Source organism: Clupea harengus, chromosome 4, assembly GCF_900700415.2.
Source record: "Clupea harengus chromosome 4, Ch_v2.0.2, whole genome shotgun sequence".
Lineage (NCBI taxonomy): Eukaryota > Metazoa > Chordata > Actinopteri > Clupeiformes > Clupeidae > Clupea > Clupea harengus.
In genome coordinates this window covers 20,876,360-20,893,300 of record NC_045155.1, presented here as the reverse complement: position 1 = coordinate 20,893,300, position 16,941 = coordinate 20,876,360, and the positions used below count along the sequence as shown (strand labels likewise).

At 40.4% G+C, this 16,941-nt stretch overlaps 1 protein-coding gene across 1 annotated transcript; it reads left to right on the top strand.

Moving 5' to 3' along the window:
* The first annotated feature begins 6,860 nt into the window (after positions 1 to 6,860).
* LOC105903848 (SE-cephalotoxin-like) lies at positions 6,861 to 16,562 on the top strand. The gene is made up of 5 exons (XM_031566723.1): positions 6,861 to 6,888; positions 8,006 to 10,681; positions 10,788 to 10,924; positions 13,665 to 13,786; positions 16,136 to 16,562. Exons 2-5 carry the CDS (start codon positions 8,017 to 8,019, stop codon positions 16,260 to 16,262), a joined length of 3,051 nt encoding a protein of 1,016 aa, XP_031422583.1. The 5' UTR covers positions 6,861 to 6,888; positions 8,006 to 8,016; the 3' UTR covers positions 16,263 to 16,562.
* The last annotated feature ends 379 nt before the right edge of the window (positions 16,563 to 16,941 follow it).

Below are 16,941 nucleotides of genomic sequence, written 5' to 3'. Positions count from 1 at the left end.
GAATAAAACTAATCTCATGAGAATTGTCTTCATGATTTCACTTGAAATAAAGCGGCACAATAACTATATGACTACAATTTAAACTTAATTCTGGGCCATTTTTTACTTTTGCATTCCCTCGCAATAGTTTTGAGTTCCCTCGCAATAGTTTTGTTTTCCCTCGCAATAGTTTGCGCAATAGTCGCAAAGAATATCTAGTAGCGCAAAAGTAGCTCAAAAAGTCACCACCATGACCCTTAAGCTTAAGGGGTTCAGTATTAATCTTCCACCAGAATTTGGTTGATTTGTGGAGTCCCCTAAAGGTCATGATGGGATTCATTTTTGAGCTCCCTTTGCGTTCCCTCACAATACTTTTGCGTCCCCTCCCTCCCTGTATGCTGTAGATCACTGTAATGCTTTATTTTAGTGAGCCCTCTCATTGTAAGTATTCATTTATGTTTACTTTCAGTGATTTCATAGTCATGCTTATCATTAAGCAGTAAAACTATATTCGCATATTTAATTCCACGTTCAAAGTACAATTCTATGAGCTGATCCATGTTGTGGTGTTACATGTTAGAGGCAAATAGACCAAGACCAGTGGGATCGCAAAAGGATTCTGAGATAATGCAAAATGTAGGCTATTGCATGGGAACGCTAAACTTATTGCAAGTCAATGCAAAACTATTGAGAGGAAATACTAAAGTATTTCGAAGGAAGGCAAAGGTATAAAAACCTTCTCACCGTATTAAAAAAACTCCCACCATGACCCTTAAGGGACTCTGTATATTTAACATGGAATGTCCCTAAAGGTTGCTAGTGGAGCTGGATGAGCAGAGGTGTGATGTGGTTGATTGATTGATTTGGAGTTAATTGATGATGCCAGGTTTGCAGGTTGCAGTAGGTAATACATGATCAGGACTGTGTTCAGTGAAGACAAGGATATATGCACATGTATTTTCTTTTTTTTTTAAGATTTTCTTTTGGGCTTTTTATGCCTTTATTTGGACCGGCAGTTCTGACAGGTAGCGGGGCGGAGAAGAGGTGGGGAGAGGATTGGGAAATGACATCGGGTCAGACTTGAACCTGTGTCCCCGCGGGCAATGAAGCCCGTAAGTGGGGGGACTTATCGGCTTGTGCCCCCTTGCACATGTATTTACACACACACACACACACACACACACACACACACACACACACACACACACACACACACACACACACACACACACACACACACACACACACACACACACACACACATACACACACAAACTGTCATACACGCACACACATTCAAACACACTCACACACACACACACACACACACACACACATACACACACACACACAAACTGTCATACACGCACACACATTCAAACACACTCACACAGACACAAAATTATATATCATTGTGACTTGGCTAAAATTCACAGTGGCTACTTTTGTCTTACTGACATCTCAACATGAACTTTCACTGACCCTAGAAGCACTGAATAAAACTAATCTCATGAGAATTGTCTTCATGATTTCACTTGAAATAAAGCGGCACAATAACTATATGACTACAATTTAAACTTAATTCTGGGCCATTTTTTACTTTTGCATTCCCTCGCAATAGTTTTGAGTTCCCTCGCAATAGTTTTGTGTTCCTTTGCAATAGTGTTGTGTTCCCTCGCATTAGTTTGCGCAATAGTCGCAAAGAATATCTAGTAGCGCAAAGGTAGCTCAAAAAGTCACCACCATGACCCTTAGAGCTTAGAGGGATCAGTATTAATCTTACACCAGAATTAGGTTGATTTGTGGAGTTCCCTAAAGGTCATGATGGGATTTATTTTTGAGCTCCCTTTGTGTTCCCTCACAATACTTTTGCGTCCCCTCCCTCCCTGTATGCTGTAGATCACTGTAATGCTTTATTTTAGTGAGCCCTCTCATTGTAAGTATTAATTGATGTTTACTTTCACTGATTTCATAGTCATGCTTATCATTAAGCAGTAAAACTATATTCGCATATTTAATTCCAAGTTCAAAGTACAATTCTATGAGCTGATCCATGTTGTGGTGTTACATGTTAGAGGCAAATAGACCAAGACCAGTGGGATCGCAAAAGGATTCTGAGATAATGCAAAATGTAGGCTATTGCATGGGAACGCTAAACTTATTGCAAGTCAATGCAAAACTATTGAGAGGAATAGGATGGAAGTAGCCATTAGAGGATGGGTAATTTGTGGCTATGAAGTAATGCACATGGTCAGCAACAATACTCAAATAGGCTGTGGCATTCAAGCAATGACTGATTGGTATTAACAGGCCCAAAGTGTTCTAAGACAACATTCCCCACACCATTACACCTCCACCACCAGCCGACACTTTTGACCCAAGGCAGGTTGGGTCCATGGATTCATGTTGGAGCCAAATTCTGACCCTAAAATCTGTGAGCCTCAGCAGAAATCAAGATTCATCAGACCAGGCTACGTTTGTCCAGTCTTCAAGAGTCCAGTTTTGGTGAGCCTGTGCCCACTGCAGCCTCCGCTCTGTGCTATTGGCTGACGGACGTGGAAACAGCTACTGCAAGCCAGAAAATGACTAAGGATGACTGGAGGGAGGTGATGCAGCAAAATATTTGTGAAGTTGAGGTCCTTTATCGAGGTTCATCAGGACCAATGTCCCATTCTCTTGAAAGAGGAACTTACACAACCTGCTGCAAAGCCAGGCATAAAAGCAAGGAGGTGGTCAGAAGAAATCACCTCAGATCTCGATACCAACAACCGTCTACCTGTTCGCAACCCTGATTCAGTAGAGAGGAAGACAAACACCTCACAGGGTGAGCAGATCTTACCTTCTGAAGGCTCTACATTTTCACTCAGGTAAGACATTTTTAATAATGATCCTTGTGAAAAAAAATTCTGATAGTCACTCCAAATAATCCTGCCATGAATGAAGATCCATTTAGACAGGATTCAATTACTAAATAATTCTCAAGTGAATTTACACTGTAACTTTTACCGATTTATTTAAATTATTCATTTATCAGAGATTTATAGTATAGTATAGTATAGTATAGTATAGTATAATGTATAGTAAGACAGCAGAGTTCTTTGGGTATGTGTGGTTATGATAGAATGTTATTATATTTAAAACAATAATAATAATAATAATAATTAGGGATGCACCGATACCGATACCAGTATCGGTATCGGTGCCGATACTTCGTTAAAATACTCGTACTCGTTTTGAATTGCCGATACCAAGCACCGATACCACTCATCAGTATTTCATAGTGATGGGAAGTTCGGATCATTTTACCGACTCGGTTCTTTGAATCTCGTTCAGTAAAATGAACGAATCTTTTTTCGAGTCATTCGTTCATTTTCGGGGGGGGGGGGGGGGGGGGGGTGGTAAGATAAATTCCTGCATTAAAATAATGTATCATGACAGTCTGGATGATTTGAAGTGATCATTTATTTTCACACTAGCATTCAATTATCACGGCATAACTATTACGCTGAACTCTAAGTAAAGTACTAAAAAGTTAAAATAACGAAACCTGTAATTATTACCTGTGAAGGAATATCATTCACGTCTTACTAAACCTAGCCACGCGAAAGTGAACGAGGTAAACAAATCCTTTCTGTTTCCTCTTCTGAGCGCAGGTCACGTGAAAAATGATCCTAAGATCCGTATCCGAAGACCCAGTCAAAATGAACGAATCATTTCTGTTTTCTCTACCAGTGCTGAGCCTATGCAGGTCACGTGAAAAATGAACGATGAACGATGAAACGAATCATTGATCTACTCGCTACCAGTGCTGAGCCTATGCAGGTCACGTGAAAAATGAACGATGAACGATGAACGATGAACGAATCATTGATCTACTCGCTACCAGTGCTGAGCCTATGCAGGTCACGTGAAAAATGAACGATGAACGATGAACGAAAGATTTACCCGAAGACTCGGTTGGCAGATGAACGAAACATTGACCCGAAGACACGGTCGGGAGGTGAACGATTCGTTCATCTGCCGGATACAGATCTTTAGATCATTTTTCACGTGACCTGCATTGGTTTAGTAGAGGAAACAGTTACCTTATTCTCTTTCGCGTGACCGCTGTTTTTAGTATAGAAACGTGAATTATATTCGTTCACAAGTCATAATGACTGGTTTTGTTATTTTCACTTTACATTTACACTTACAGTTTAGTGCAGTGTAATTGTTTGCCGTGATAATTAAATGCCAGTGTGATAATAAATGACAATTTAAAACCATACAAACTGTCATGTTGTACAGTATTTAATAGAGGTTTTCTTTAAAAAATATGATCTGCCACACAAAAGCTGTCAGTCATGGCTGTCTCCAAGGGGACCGTGGCCCTTCTCCACCCTCCCCCACAGTTTTGCACTAGGTGACCTGCAAGCCATCTAGAAGTTAGTGTGTCGCTTTGAATGAAATGCCAAATAAAATGTGATGTAAAATGTTTTTATTATAACCCAAAATCCCAATATTGCACCATGTTACATGTATTAATAATTTACTCTTTGTATATAATAAATAATAACACAAAGATGATCCAAAGATCCGTATCCGAAGACCCAGTCAAAATGAACGAATCATTTCTGTTTTCTCTAGCTACCAGTGCTGAGCCTATGCAGGTCACGTGAAAAAATGATCTAAAGATCTGTATCCGGCAGATGAACGAATCGTTCACCTCCCGACCGTGTCTTCGGGTCAATGTTTCGTTCATCTGCCAACCGAGTCTTCGGGTAAATCTTTCGTTCATCGTTCATCGTTCATTTTTCACGTGACCTGCATAGGCTCAGCACTGGTAGCGAGTAGATCAATGATTCGTTCATCGTTCATCGTTCATCGTTCATTTTTCACGTGACCTGCATAGGCTCAGCACTGGTACCACTTGGTTGGCAGAAGGATCATTTCCCACGTGACCTGCATTCAACGAATCATTTCTGTTTCCTTGGCTGAGCCTATGCAAGTCCCAATTAGTGATGGGAAGTTCGGATCATTTTACCGACTCGGTTCTTTGAATCTCGTTCAGTAAAATGAACGAATCTTTTTTCGAGTCATTCGTTCATTTTCGGGGGGGGGGGGGGGGGGGGGGGGGTGGTAAGATAAATTCCTGCATTAAAATAATGTATCATGACAGTCTGGATGATTTGAAGTGATCATTTATTTTCACACTAGCATTCAATTATCACGGCATAACTATTACGCTGAACTCTAAGTAAAGTACTAAAAAGTTAAAATAACGAAACCTGTAATTATTACCTGTGAAGGAATATCATTCACGTCTTACTAAACCTAGCCACGCGAAAGTGAACGAGGTAAACAAATCCTTTCTGTTTCCTCTTCTGAGCGCAGGTCACGTGAAAAATGATCCTAAGATCCGTATCCGAAGACCCAGTCAAAATGAACGAATCATTTCTGTTTTCTCTACCAGTGCTGAGCCTATGCAGGTCACGTGAAAAATGAACGATGAACGATGAACGAATCATTGATCTACTCGCTACCAGTGCTGAGCCTATGCAGGTCACGTGAAAAATGAACGATGAACGATGAACGATGAACGAATCATTGATCTACTCGCTACCAGTGCTGAGCCTATGCAGGTCACGTGAAAAATGAACGATGAACGATGAACGAAAGATTTACCCGAAGACTCGGTTGGCAGATGAACGAAACATTGACCCGAAGACACGGTCGGGAGGTGAACGATTCGTTCATCTGCCGGATACAGATCTTTAGATCATTTTTCACGTGACCTGCATTGGTTTAGTAGAGGAAACAGTTACCTTATTCTCTTTCGCGTGACCGCTGTTTTTAGTATAGAAACGTGAATTATATTCGTTCACAAGTCATAATGACTGGTTTTGTTATTTTCACTTTACATTTACACTTACAGTTTAGTGCAGTGTAATTGTTTGCCGTGATAATTAAATGCCAGTGTGATAATAAATGACAATTTAAAACCATACAAACTGTCATGTTGTACAGTATTTAATAGAGGTTTTCTTTAAAAAATATGATCTGCCACACAAAAGCTGTCAGTCATGGCTGTCTCCAAGGGGACCGTGGCCCTTCTCCACCCTCCCCCACAGTTTTGCACTAGGTGACCTGCAAGCCATCTAGAAGTTAGTGTGTCGCTTTGAAAAAAAAAAATAAAATGTGATGTAAAATGTTTTTATTATAACCCAAAATCCCAATATTGCACCATGTTACATGTATTAATAATTTACTCTTTGTATATAATAAATAATAACACAAAGATGATCCAAAGATCCGTATCCGAAGACCCAGTCAAAATGAACGAATCATTTCTGTTTTCTCTAGCTACCAGTGCTGAGCCTATGCAGGTCACGTGAAAAAATGATCTAAAGATCTGTATCCGGCAGATGAACGAATCGTTCACCTCCCGACCGTGTCTTCGGGTCAATGTTTCGTTCATCTGCCAACCGAGTCTTCGGGTAAATCTTTCGTTCATCGTTCATCGTTCATTTTTCACGTGACCTGCATAGGCTCAGCACTGGTAGCGAGTAGATCAATGATTCGTTCATCGTTCATCGTTCATCGTTCATTTTTCACGTGACCTGCATAGGCTCAGCACTGGTACCACTTGGTTGGCAGAAGGATCATTTCCCACGTGACCTGCATTCAACGAATCATTTCTGTTTCCTTGGCTGAGCCTATGCAAGTCCCAATGCGTGGCCACGAGAAAATGAACGAATCTTTTTTTGAAAGGACTCGTTACTCTCGAGTCCTTGTAAGGATTCGTTCAAAATGAACGAATCGTTCACGAACGACACATCACTAGTATTTCACTGCATCAAACTGGCCGTGCTATGCTGACACAAAATGTGATTTATTGTCCTACCTGTCCTACCACTCTCTGCCAGACTAGTAAGTAGCTTATTTGCCGTCTTGTGTTGCATTTGCTTGATGTTTGACTGTGTTAGGAAAGTTTGTCATAGTGTCAAAGTATTTCAGTATACAGGTTTCGCTAAATTTAGCTGCTAGCATCTCGTTAGCGATTAGCAATTCCGTTGAGCTGCCTTAACGGCGATTTGGGCTCATTTTAAGATAAATGACGACGACAGGAGTAAGGCACAGTGTAAGATCTGCACTGCTACGGTGTGGAGGGGCGGAAAGGAAAGTACTTTGATTAAACATCTGAAGACACACCATAGTGCTAAGTACACAGCGTTCACTGATGCTAGTGGCGCAAGACCGAAGCAACCAATCTTAACTGACGTCTTGCAAAAGAAAAAAACGCGCACGCACACACAGAGAGAGAGGTAGAGAGAAAGACTGTGCCACATAGGTTAAGTGATTGTTTGTGTACTTGAGCAGGAGATTCTTCTGATCCTTTTGTAACTGAAATGTGCTCTTGTGCTAATCCAGTAATAGTTCTGTTCACTTTTTGTTAAGCAGACTGTGTTGTTAACTATGCAGCACATTGAATTGCCTTTATCTGGTTATATTTGCATTTTGTCTAATGTGATGATATTGTCTGTTTGAAGGCTTTTTTTGTGTGTTAAAACACATATTTTTGGCTTGGGATAGCCTTCTGTTAATTTTGTACTATAGGCTTGACATAATCTGCAGAGGATAAAATAAAATCTGCCTCCAAATTAATTGCACTTTCATGGAGACCAAATCTAAGAAGTATCGGTATCGGTACTCGGTATCGGCAAGTACACGAATAAAAATACTCGTACTCGTATCGGTTTGTAAAAAAGTGGTATCGGTGCATCCCTAATAATAATTACACTGTATTGGTGTACCACTGTATTGGTTTTTATCTACCTAATTGTTTTTATCGGTTTTTATATTTGTATGATAATTGTATGACATTCTATTTTATTTTGCTGCCTCTGTGAAGCACTTTGTAGCATGGATTTTGCTCTCTAAATAAAGATTATTACTATTATAAAATTACCAATGACACTGGAGCCTAAGCTGTCTGTCAGAGATGTGACACGTTGTCTTTTTTTGTATTGTTTTCTTTTTTCCACAGGTGAAACTGTCATGGGTACCTTTAACACCATCCTTGCCGTCCTTCTCTTTAGCTGTTTTTTCACAGTGACAGATACAGTCAACGAAGTACAAAAAATTACAACCGGACAAGTTGCTCAAATAGAGAAAGGAATTACCCTGTCTAAAGAACTCCTCAAAGGTCTAGATGACGTGGCCACGTTGGTTACAAAATCGAAAGAAATAACTGATACAATCCAAAAAGTCCTCAAAGTCTTTGATGTGTTTGGTAAAATTGCTTCAAGTTTTGGCTTCTTAGGTTCACTGATTAGTCTCATCTTCGCCTTCATTCCAAAATCTGATCCAACCTTTAACTTCATGAAAGAACAGTTTTCTGAGGTCAACCGGAAACTCGATTCAGTCTCCTTGCAAATTTCCGAACTGCAAACAGAAATGGAATGGACAAACTACGCAAGCGCATATGGAAAAGACGAGAATGCCATCAAAAACTCATGGGTTAAGCTGAAAGAACTAATGGACAACGGTCCTATTGCTACCACAGACGAACAAAAAAGCAGACTTGCTGAACAGTTCACTTCATTCTATATAACCACGGGAACAGAGAGCAGTGTTGCGAATCTGTACAGATACATAACTGAAAGCAGTGCAGTCAGCCTTAATAAGAACCTGTTGCAGCTTGTCATTGAGAAGTCAAACGGTGATTTTAAAGTTTTGACGCAGTACTCGTCCTACTTTACTGCGCTCATGGTTTCCGGGCTTCAGATGAATGTTTTTTACTACAAGCTAAAGGGCTATGATGCTGAAAAAAAGGCGAACGAGGCGGGCACTCAGTTATCCAATGCCTTATTAGCCATACAGGATGCCTTAATTCAGTGTGCTAATGATTTTCCAAAATGGGCTGAAAAGGATGCACAGAAACTTGGCACTGAACGATTCTCAGATACCAAGCAGCTAGCTGCACGCATTAAGGAACACTTGGAGCAAAAGTTTATCTGGTATGATTGGTTCGTAATTGCCCACTCCAATGATGCTAAGAACGAGTATACTTATGGACAATCAATCAGCTTCACTGTTCAAGACAAGACAGTGGTTCACCTTATTCATAGAGAAAAGAAGGCCACTCCCGATCAAACTATTGTGAACTACGTCAAATCCCAATGGTTGCAAGAAGATTTGTATCTGGGAGAGTGTGAAAACATGGAGGGTAAGTTCCTCCAAATATTTGGTGCCCGAGCAGTGAGCCATATTCAGTACCTTCATGCTGTACGAAAGCCATCAGATTATGCTCAGACAAGTGACTCTGATGTGGAGTTGAACTGTGGCACGCTTCTTTTTAAGAAAGCCCGTCAGGAACAAAAACCCTTTGGTGACATCCGAACCATTAACATTTTTCTCAAGAGTAGTGAGCTCGTACAAAATGCTCCTTGTTCAAAAGTAAACTGTGGCAACGGACAATGCGAACCCCTGAAGGACACCGCACAAGGCTTCTGTAGGTGCAACAGTATGTACCGAGGTTCAACTTGTGAGGAAAGCATCCAAAATGAAATCGATTATGCAGCTACAGAGGCGAAAATCAATGAGATAATCATTCAACCTGTTCCTGATCTAACTGCAATATTTTATAGTGTCAAGGAGTTGAGGGACTATACAAGAGAACTGGTGGAATCTGTCCATCAAGATATTCAGTGGACACAAATACTCATTAAATACATCGATATGATCCAGAAGTTTCGCTATATCGCTACATTTCACACTCTACTTGAAACAAATACTATAGCCCAAAGCCTATACATTTCTGAAGTTGGAGCACAGTTTTCTGGTGGGAACACATTTACATTCTACCTCACACAGTTTAACAATATGATGAAGGGTACTGGATTTGCAGATAGGCAGAACATTCTGGATATTTTTCGTAGCACGTTTATTCTAAGCTCAAAAACAAAACCTACTAACCCAGGAGAATGTACAAAAACCTACAGGAACGAAATTGACCATTTTGTGCGCTTCATGTTCACGCTTGAAAAGGAAGCTGTGCTGGCCTGGCAGAAATATCTGTTAGCCACTGGGAAGTCAAAGGAAATTCATTTTATGGAAGATCTTTTCAGGAAATTTGTTTCTGACCAGTGGACAGTCCTCAATGGAAATGGATGTGGCCCTCTGACTGCTAAGCAGCTTGATAATAACTACTGTGACAAGGCTTACCACAGCACCGATGGGCTGCAGGTGAAACTGAAGTGTCTTGGAGACTACAAGCCGTTCCCTCAGACTGTGCAGTGCTCTAAAGGGCAGTGGAGTGCCTTGCCTGTATGTTATACTGCGCAGGTCAATGGGAATGTTCAGTGCACGTCAGAAGCTGGAGCCACCGTCTGCAAAGCGTCTTGTTCACCGGGTTGGGGTTATGCCAAGCGCCCTCACACCGCAGTAGTCAGGTGTGCGCAGCAGCCTTGTCCGTCCTTCACACCTGTAGAGTGTCTCAGCTGCACAGATAACAGCGTGTGCAGAGACCATGAGGTCTGTGAGCGGAGCACTGGTACCTGTCGTGATGGATGCCTTGTTGCACCCTGTGGAGTGAACGCCAAATGCTCCTACAAGACTCACCAGAGGATCTGCACATGTGTGAGTCCATGGAAAGGAGACCCTCAGACAGGCTGCAGGAGCCAGGACCTAAAGTGGATTCAGACTTCAGGAAAGCCTTCCAGTAGGTCAACTTTGAACTTACATCATAATACCCGTATATACTTCTATCTCATGTTAAAAAAACGAATTTCTTACTTTTTACACTCATTAATGCTCAAACTCAACAGATGCTGTTGTCTCTAGAAAAGGACTGGCTGTTTGCCGTGCCCTTGGACCAGATGGAGGGTGGCACAGTGGATATTTAAAGGGCAGTGAATGCGCCTATGAGTGGGGCTGGAACGAGCATAAAGCCCGTAGCTATGAGGTATGATGTGCATAAGAAAGAGCAAATGAAATACCAAATTATTTGAGATTACCCTAGTAACAGCTTTCTCAATTCATCTAAACCATCTTGCTCTTAAATATATGCAGTGACTTGTATTCTTCAGAGCTCCTCAGTTTGTACGACTTCACACTTGTTCTCCCTCTCTGCAGCTCTCCTTGCCCTCAGAGCCTTCTAATACATACACACACAACCTCAACACTCACACACAACCTCAACACACACACCCTCAACACACACACCCTCAACATACACACACACACACTCAACACTCACACACACACACACACCCTCAACACTCACACACACACACTCACACACACACCCTCAACACTCACACACGCACTCTCCCTCAAGACTCACACACACTCTCTCCTACATTTGACATGCCAACATCCATACATCTTCTGCCAACAAACATCCATCCATATTCCTCTAGTCACTCTTTCTTGCTTTGGTTATGCTTGAGACAATTATTTATTCTTTTAATATAATGTTGTTGTCCGCCTCCCCTTTTTATGTTTCTGTCACATGAGCCGGACCATAACAATGTATTTACAGTTTTTCTCGATTGCTAACACACATTTTTTGAAAGCATGCCTCGTTTTCTCCAAACTCTAAACACAAATCCCAAAACCACTCACACAAAATGCAAAATCCTTTATATCTCCTGCAAAATGAAACTGCTTTCAAAACAGTGTTATGTCACCTCAAAAGGGTATTTTGCTTTCAAATGACAAACACAGACCATTATATGAGTAGACATTCTAAGCATCGATTGAACACTGATGTGCTCAATGGAAAACACTACTATGAATGGGAAAACACCAGTATGAAGGCCTTATCAGGAGCATTATGCCTCTTCATGTTCAGTGTTACTGTATGCTTACTCCTGTAGTAAAATATAACTGTATGATGTTTTTACTCAAATATAAAACAACACACAAATATACAATAACAACTAAAATATTTCTTTATTTTTTCCAAAAGTGCTGTAGCCTATACATCACAGCAAACACAACTGAATGTGTAAATTATTTGCACAGAACAAACAATAGGATATAGGCCAGTACAGTCAACAAAAAAAGAAAGAAAAATGTAAAATAAAAAAGGACAAACTACTGCAATCCTGTAATATTGACAATGTTGTATCAGAAATAGACCTACACAGTGTTTTGAAACACTTGAAAATAACATTGGATTGGATTACAATACAGTACAGTAATGTGTCAGTGCTGATAGGACGCAATCAGTTGTGGAAATGTATATGACTGACTTGCACATAGTCATAGCATAACTGTACACCTGCTTCATTGTCAAGGTGTTCCGCCTTAGAACACAGTCCACTGTGGCTAGGCTCACTGTATTGATGTTTCGGAATATGTCTTGGTCATCAATGGTTGCACTTTGTATTTGTTTACGTAATTTTACAAATACAGTACAATGGAAAATACTCGAAATACAAGAATACTATGCTCCTGATAAGGCATTCAAACTAGTGTTTTCCTGTCATAGTAGTGTTTCTTACCTATTCCCTCTTCTGAATGTCCAGAGAATGGATGCAACTGAGAAGCGGCTTATATTTGGTTGAACCCTCTGGCCAGCCTCCTGCATGGTCAAACCATGGTTGACCACAGGGTTGACCACAGTGGCCCGAATCTCATCAGAGATAATGGCTCTCCTTCTTGCTCTTTCTCTTCATCCTCTTCCTCCTCCTCCTCCTCCTCCTCTTACTCTCACTCCTCTGCCTTTCTGATCACCTCTCACTTCAATGTTGCCATCAATTGTTCTCCAAACCAGGAGCTAACCTGTGGCCATCATATTGCTAAAGCTTTGATTTCAAATTGCACAACAGCCTTGGAAATGGAAGTTTTGCCAATTGAATAGCAGTGTGTTCTGTCTGAACACAAGGAGGTTTTGGCATTGATGAAGTGTGCAAAGTAGAGAGGATGGTGTTTAGTGTTTTGAAGAAAGTGTGGTTAACAATTGAAATTTGTGTCTAAAGCAGATAATTGTGTGTTGTGTTTTGAAGAAAGTGCGGTTAACAATTGAAATCTGTGTCTAAAGCAGATAATTGTGCTTATAGTTTAGCAGAATTGGTTTAGGGAGTTGGCACATGAGTTACAGGTTGTGGTCATTGTGCCATAAGTTCCAGTTTTTTAATGTAATCAATCGAGAAAAACTGTATTTGAGGACTTCTGAGAGTCACATTTCAAGTCTGCATGGCGTCATAACTTAGAGAAGTTATAATAAAATAGATATAATATAAACATGCCATCTTCTGTTTAAAATCATCCTGAACCTTGCAAGGCCAATGCTGATATAGAGTCAACCATTTGGGACTCTTCTACCTCATAAAATGGGCCGCCCACCTCCCCCTGCCCCCTCCAGTGAGTGTCTGATTTTCATTTGCTGATCGAGAATTATCATTCACAGGAGTTTGTGTACCCCTCTCTAAGCCCCTTGGCCACCTTTTAGCATTTTTCAAAATTATGCAGTGGGTGGAGTTAGGCTCAGAGCTGGGGGTGTATTTACATTTTAATGCAGCTTCCAACCTCGGCATTTCTATATGTTTTGTTGATATTTATCTTGTAAAAAGTAGGCTATATAACATCCATTACAATGTATATTTTGTTAATATAATGATAAGATTACAAAAGTTACAACATTTATTGTGTGTTTTGTGTACGTCATCTTTGTGTGCTTTTGTGCTTGTCTTCAGGTTTTGACTGACCCATGTCCAGTGATTGGCACTGGTTATAAATGGATGGACGGGTGGCAGGGGAACGCATTTGGTTATGATAAATCAGTAAGGTGGTCTGGAGTCCACCTCTATGTATGCAGGTTAGTCCCAGCAGCATTTCCTGCAGAGAGAGAACACATTCACAGCCATCTCTCACATAGATGTTGATAAGATTGATGGGTTGGCTCTGATAGCAGCCCTTACATTCATGATCATCTGCTTTTGTTGTTTCTGTGCTCTGCTCTGGGGAATTTTTATTTTTTTCTCTAGAGAGAGCCTTTCACGTTTTTGTGGCATTTGACAACCTTACCACCATTGGCTCGGTTTGTAAAGGGAGGGATATTCAGTTGGTTGAAATTCAACAAATCAAATCAAACTTTATTTGTACGGCGCATTTCATACAAGGAGGTAACACAATGCGCCTCACAGTAGGAAAGAAAAGGTTACAAACACTTGTAAAAAACACACAGATTTTCTAGAGATAAATAAATAAAATAAAATAAACGTACTAACCGCACTGGCACCGTAAAGGACTACTCAGCACGGTCATCGTCAAACTAAGAGACAGCTGCTGGGGGGGGGTTTACAAACACTTGTAAAGAGACACAGATAAGTAAATAAATAAATGTTACATAAATGTTAAATAAATACATTTTACAGGTTACAAAACACTTATAAAGAGACACAGATTTTGCCAGAGATAAATAAACAGGAAATGACGTACTAACCGCACTGGCACCATAAAGGACTGAAATACAGAAATAGAGACAGAAATAAGTAAATAAATAAAGGTTCCATAAATGTTAAATACATTTTACAGTGAGTGATAAGCGAGATCAAAGAGGTATGTCTTAAGTGCATGTTTAAAGGTTTCAACCGTTTCAGCCATTCTTAGGTATTCTGGCAGAGTGTTCCAAAGGTTGGGGGCATAGAAACTAAAAGCTGCTTCCCCATGTCTCTTTGTCCTGGCTTTTGGAACTGTTAGAAGTTCAGTGCCGGAGGACCTCAGGGATCTACTGGGTGTGTACCTTGAGAGCATGTCTGTTATATATTCAGGTGCATGACTATGGAGTGATTTATAGACTAGTAGGAGAACTTTGAAATCTATTCTAAAACTAACAGGTAGCCAGTGCAGTGATTTTAATACTGGTGTGATGTGCGCTCTACGTCTTGTTTTAGTGAGGACTCGCGCTGCTGCATTCTGTATTGTTTGGAGTTGACTAATGGCTTTTTTTGGTAGACCAGACAAAAGCGAGTTACAGTAGTCTAGCCTGCTTGTGATAAACGCGTGCATCAGTCGAATTTCAGTGTCAGCCTGAGCGAGAAACGGTTGCACCTTAGCAATGTTTCTTAAGTGATAAAAAGATGTTTTAATTATTGATTGAATTATTATTTTTGATATGGGTTTTAAAATTGAGATCTGAGTCAAGTATGACGCCTAGGTTTCTGGTATGGTGCTTGGTGTTAAGTGCTAGTGTTTTTAAGTGCGCAGATAGTTTCTCTCTTTCGTTTTTTTCACCAATGACTAATACCTCTGTTTTATCTTGGTTTAGCTGGAGAAAGTTTTGTGACATCCATACATTTATATCAGAAAAGCAATTTAACAAACAATCAATAGAGCTGTAGTTGTTGGGTGTTACAGAAATATAGAGCTGGGTGTCATCTGCATAGCTATGATAGTCGATGTTGTGCCTCCTAATTACACTACCAAGGGGTAGCATGTATAGACTGAAAAGTAAGGACCCTAAAATGGAACCTTGAGGGACCCCACAGGTCATACAAATGTTTTTTGAGCTGTGGTCTCCGAGGGCGACAAAGTATTCCCGGCCAGTTAGATAGGTCCTAAACCAGTTTAGGACCGGACCAGTGAGGCCAACCCAATTTTCAAGTCTATCAATAAGGATATTGTGATCAACAGTATCAAAGGCTGCGCTCAGATCCAGAAGGGCCAACAACCTCACCACTAGATGCTACTAAATCCTACACACTGGTCTTTTAAAAACAGACATGATTTGTCTTAAGCTCTGTATTTCTCTGATTGGAAATATGATTTTAAGGTACTCTCCAACAGTATAAAGTAGATAAAACGTATAAGTTAAAAACAACCATCAGAATCCTTTGTACTAAAACTAGAGCAAATGTATTAGACCATCACAACCTCTTGTTGCCATTATATGGGATGCAACAGACATGGCAAAAGAGACACATTCAAAACTGATGTTCTTGGGGGGCACTGTGGCGCAAGCAGTAGCCCCGACCACATTTGGGCTTGACGCCCATGGAGGACACGGGTTCGAATCCGGCCCGATGTCATTTCTCCTGTCCACTCCCCAGCTCTTCTCCCTCTCATTTCCTGTCCCACTCTTCACTACACTGTCGATTAAAGGCACAAAAGCCCAAAAATAAATCTTTAAAAAAAAACTGATGTTCTGTTCTTTATCGCCCTCTAGTGCCAAGAAGTATGACATGCCTGGGAAGCTCTTCAACACTCGCCATGGCTTCATGTGCCATATCCCTGTGTGGAAAGACAACAGACACACTGAATTTTATTCTCTTGTTCCAAAACCATGTTTTTGAGCACAATGCATTTTATTATCTAAACATTTGAGCTTTCGTGCATTAAATATATTCTATTCTGGTTTAACAGCTAATGCTGTTTATGCCTTCTATCTTTAAATTAGGTAAAAAGATAGAGAAACTAATGCTTGCTGAGACAGGTCGCTGTTTGGCTCCTTTTTCTTTCCCTAGACTTTACTTTCTTTTCTAGAGTAAAGTAGTGTCAGTGTCTTCTGCTTATTTGCTGCTGCTGATTGATGTCACTTGTAGCTGCTGATGATTGATTATATCTTACAGCTTTATTAAACATGAATGAAATTATTTGATGTATGATTCACTGTTGAGTTCCAAAAGCATTATCTCTGTTGGTCCAGTTCCTTTGCTTAATTCCATGGCGGTCGCACGCTGTGTTTGCGTGCTTATCTCGCAACCCAGGGTGTCAAAATGGTACTTGAGAAATAGGCAAATGGCGGAATCACACAGGCAAAAACATAAACAGATGTTCCGCTCTGGAAGGGACATTTAAAAATAATTATAATAGTTGTAGCGTTGTTGTCGGAGAAGCCAGTTTTTGAATTTAGCATGTTTCCTTACTCTGATGACATTTCATGTTCGTTTTATGATTTAGTGCAGTACATTCATAACATCCTAAACTCACTGATTGGATAAAAGAAACTAGAGATGTCCCGTAAGAAAATGC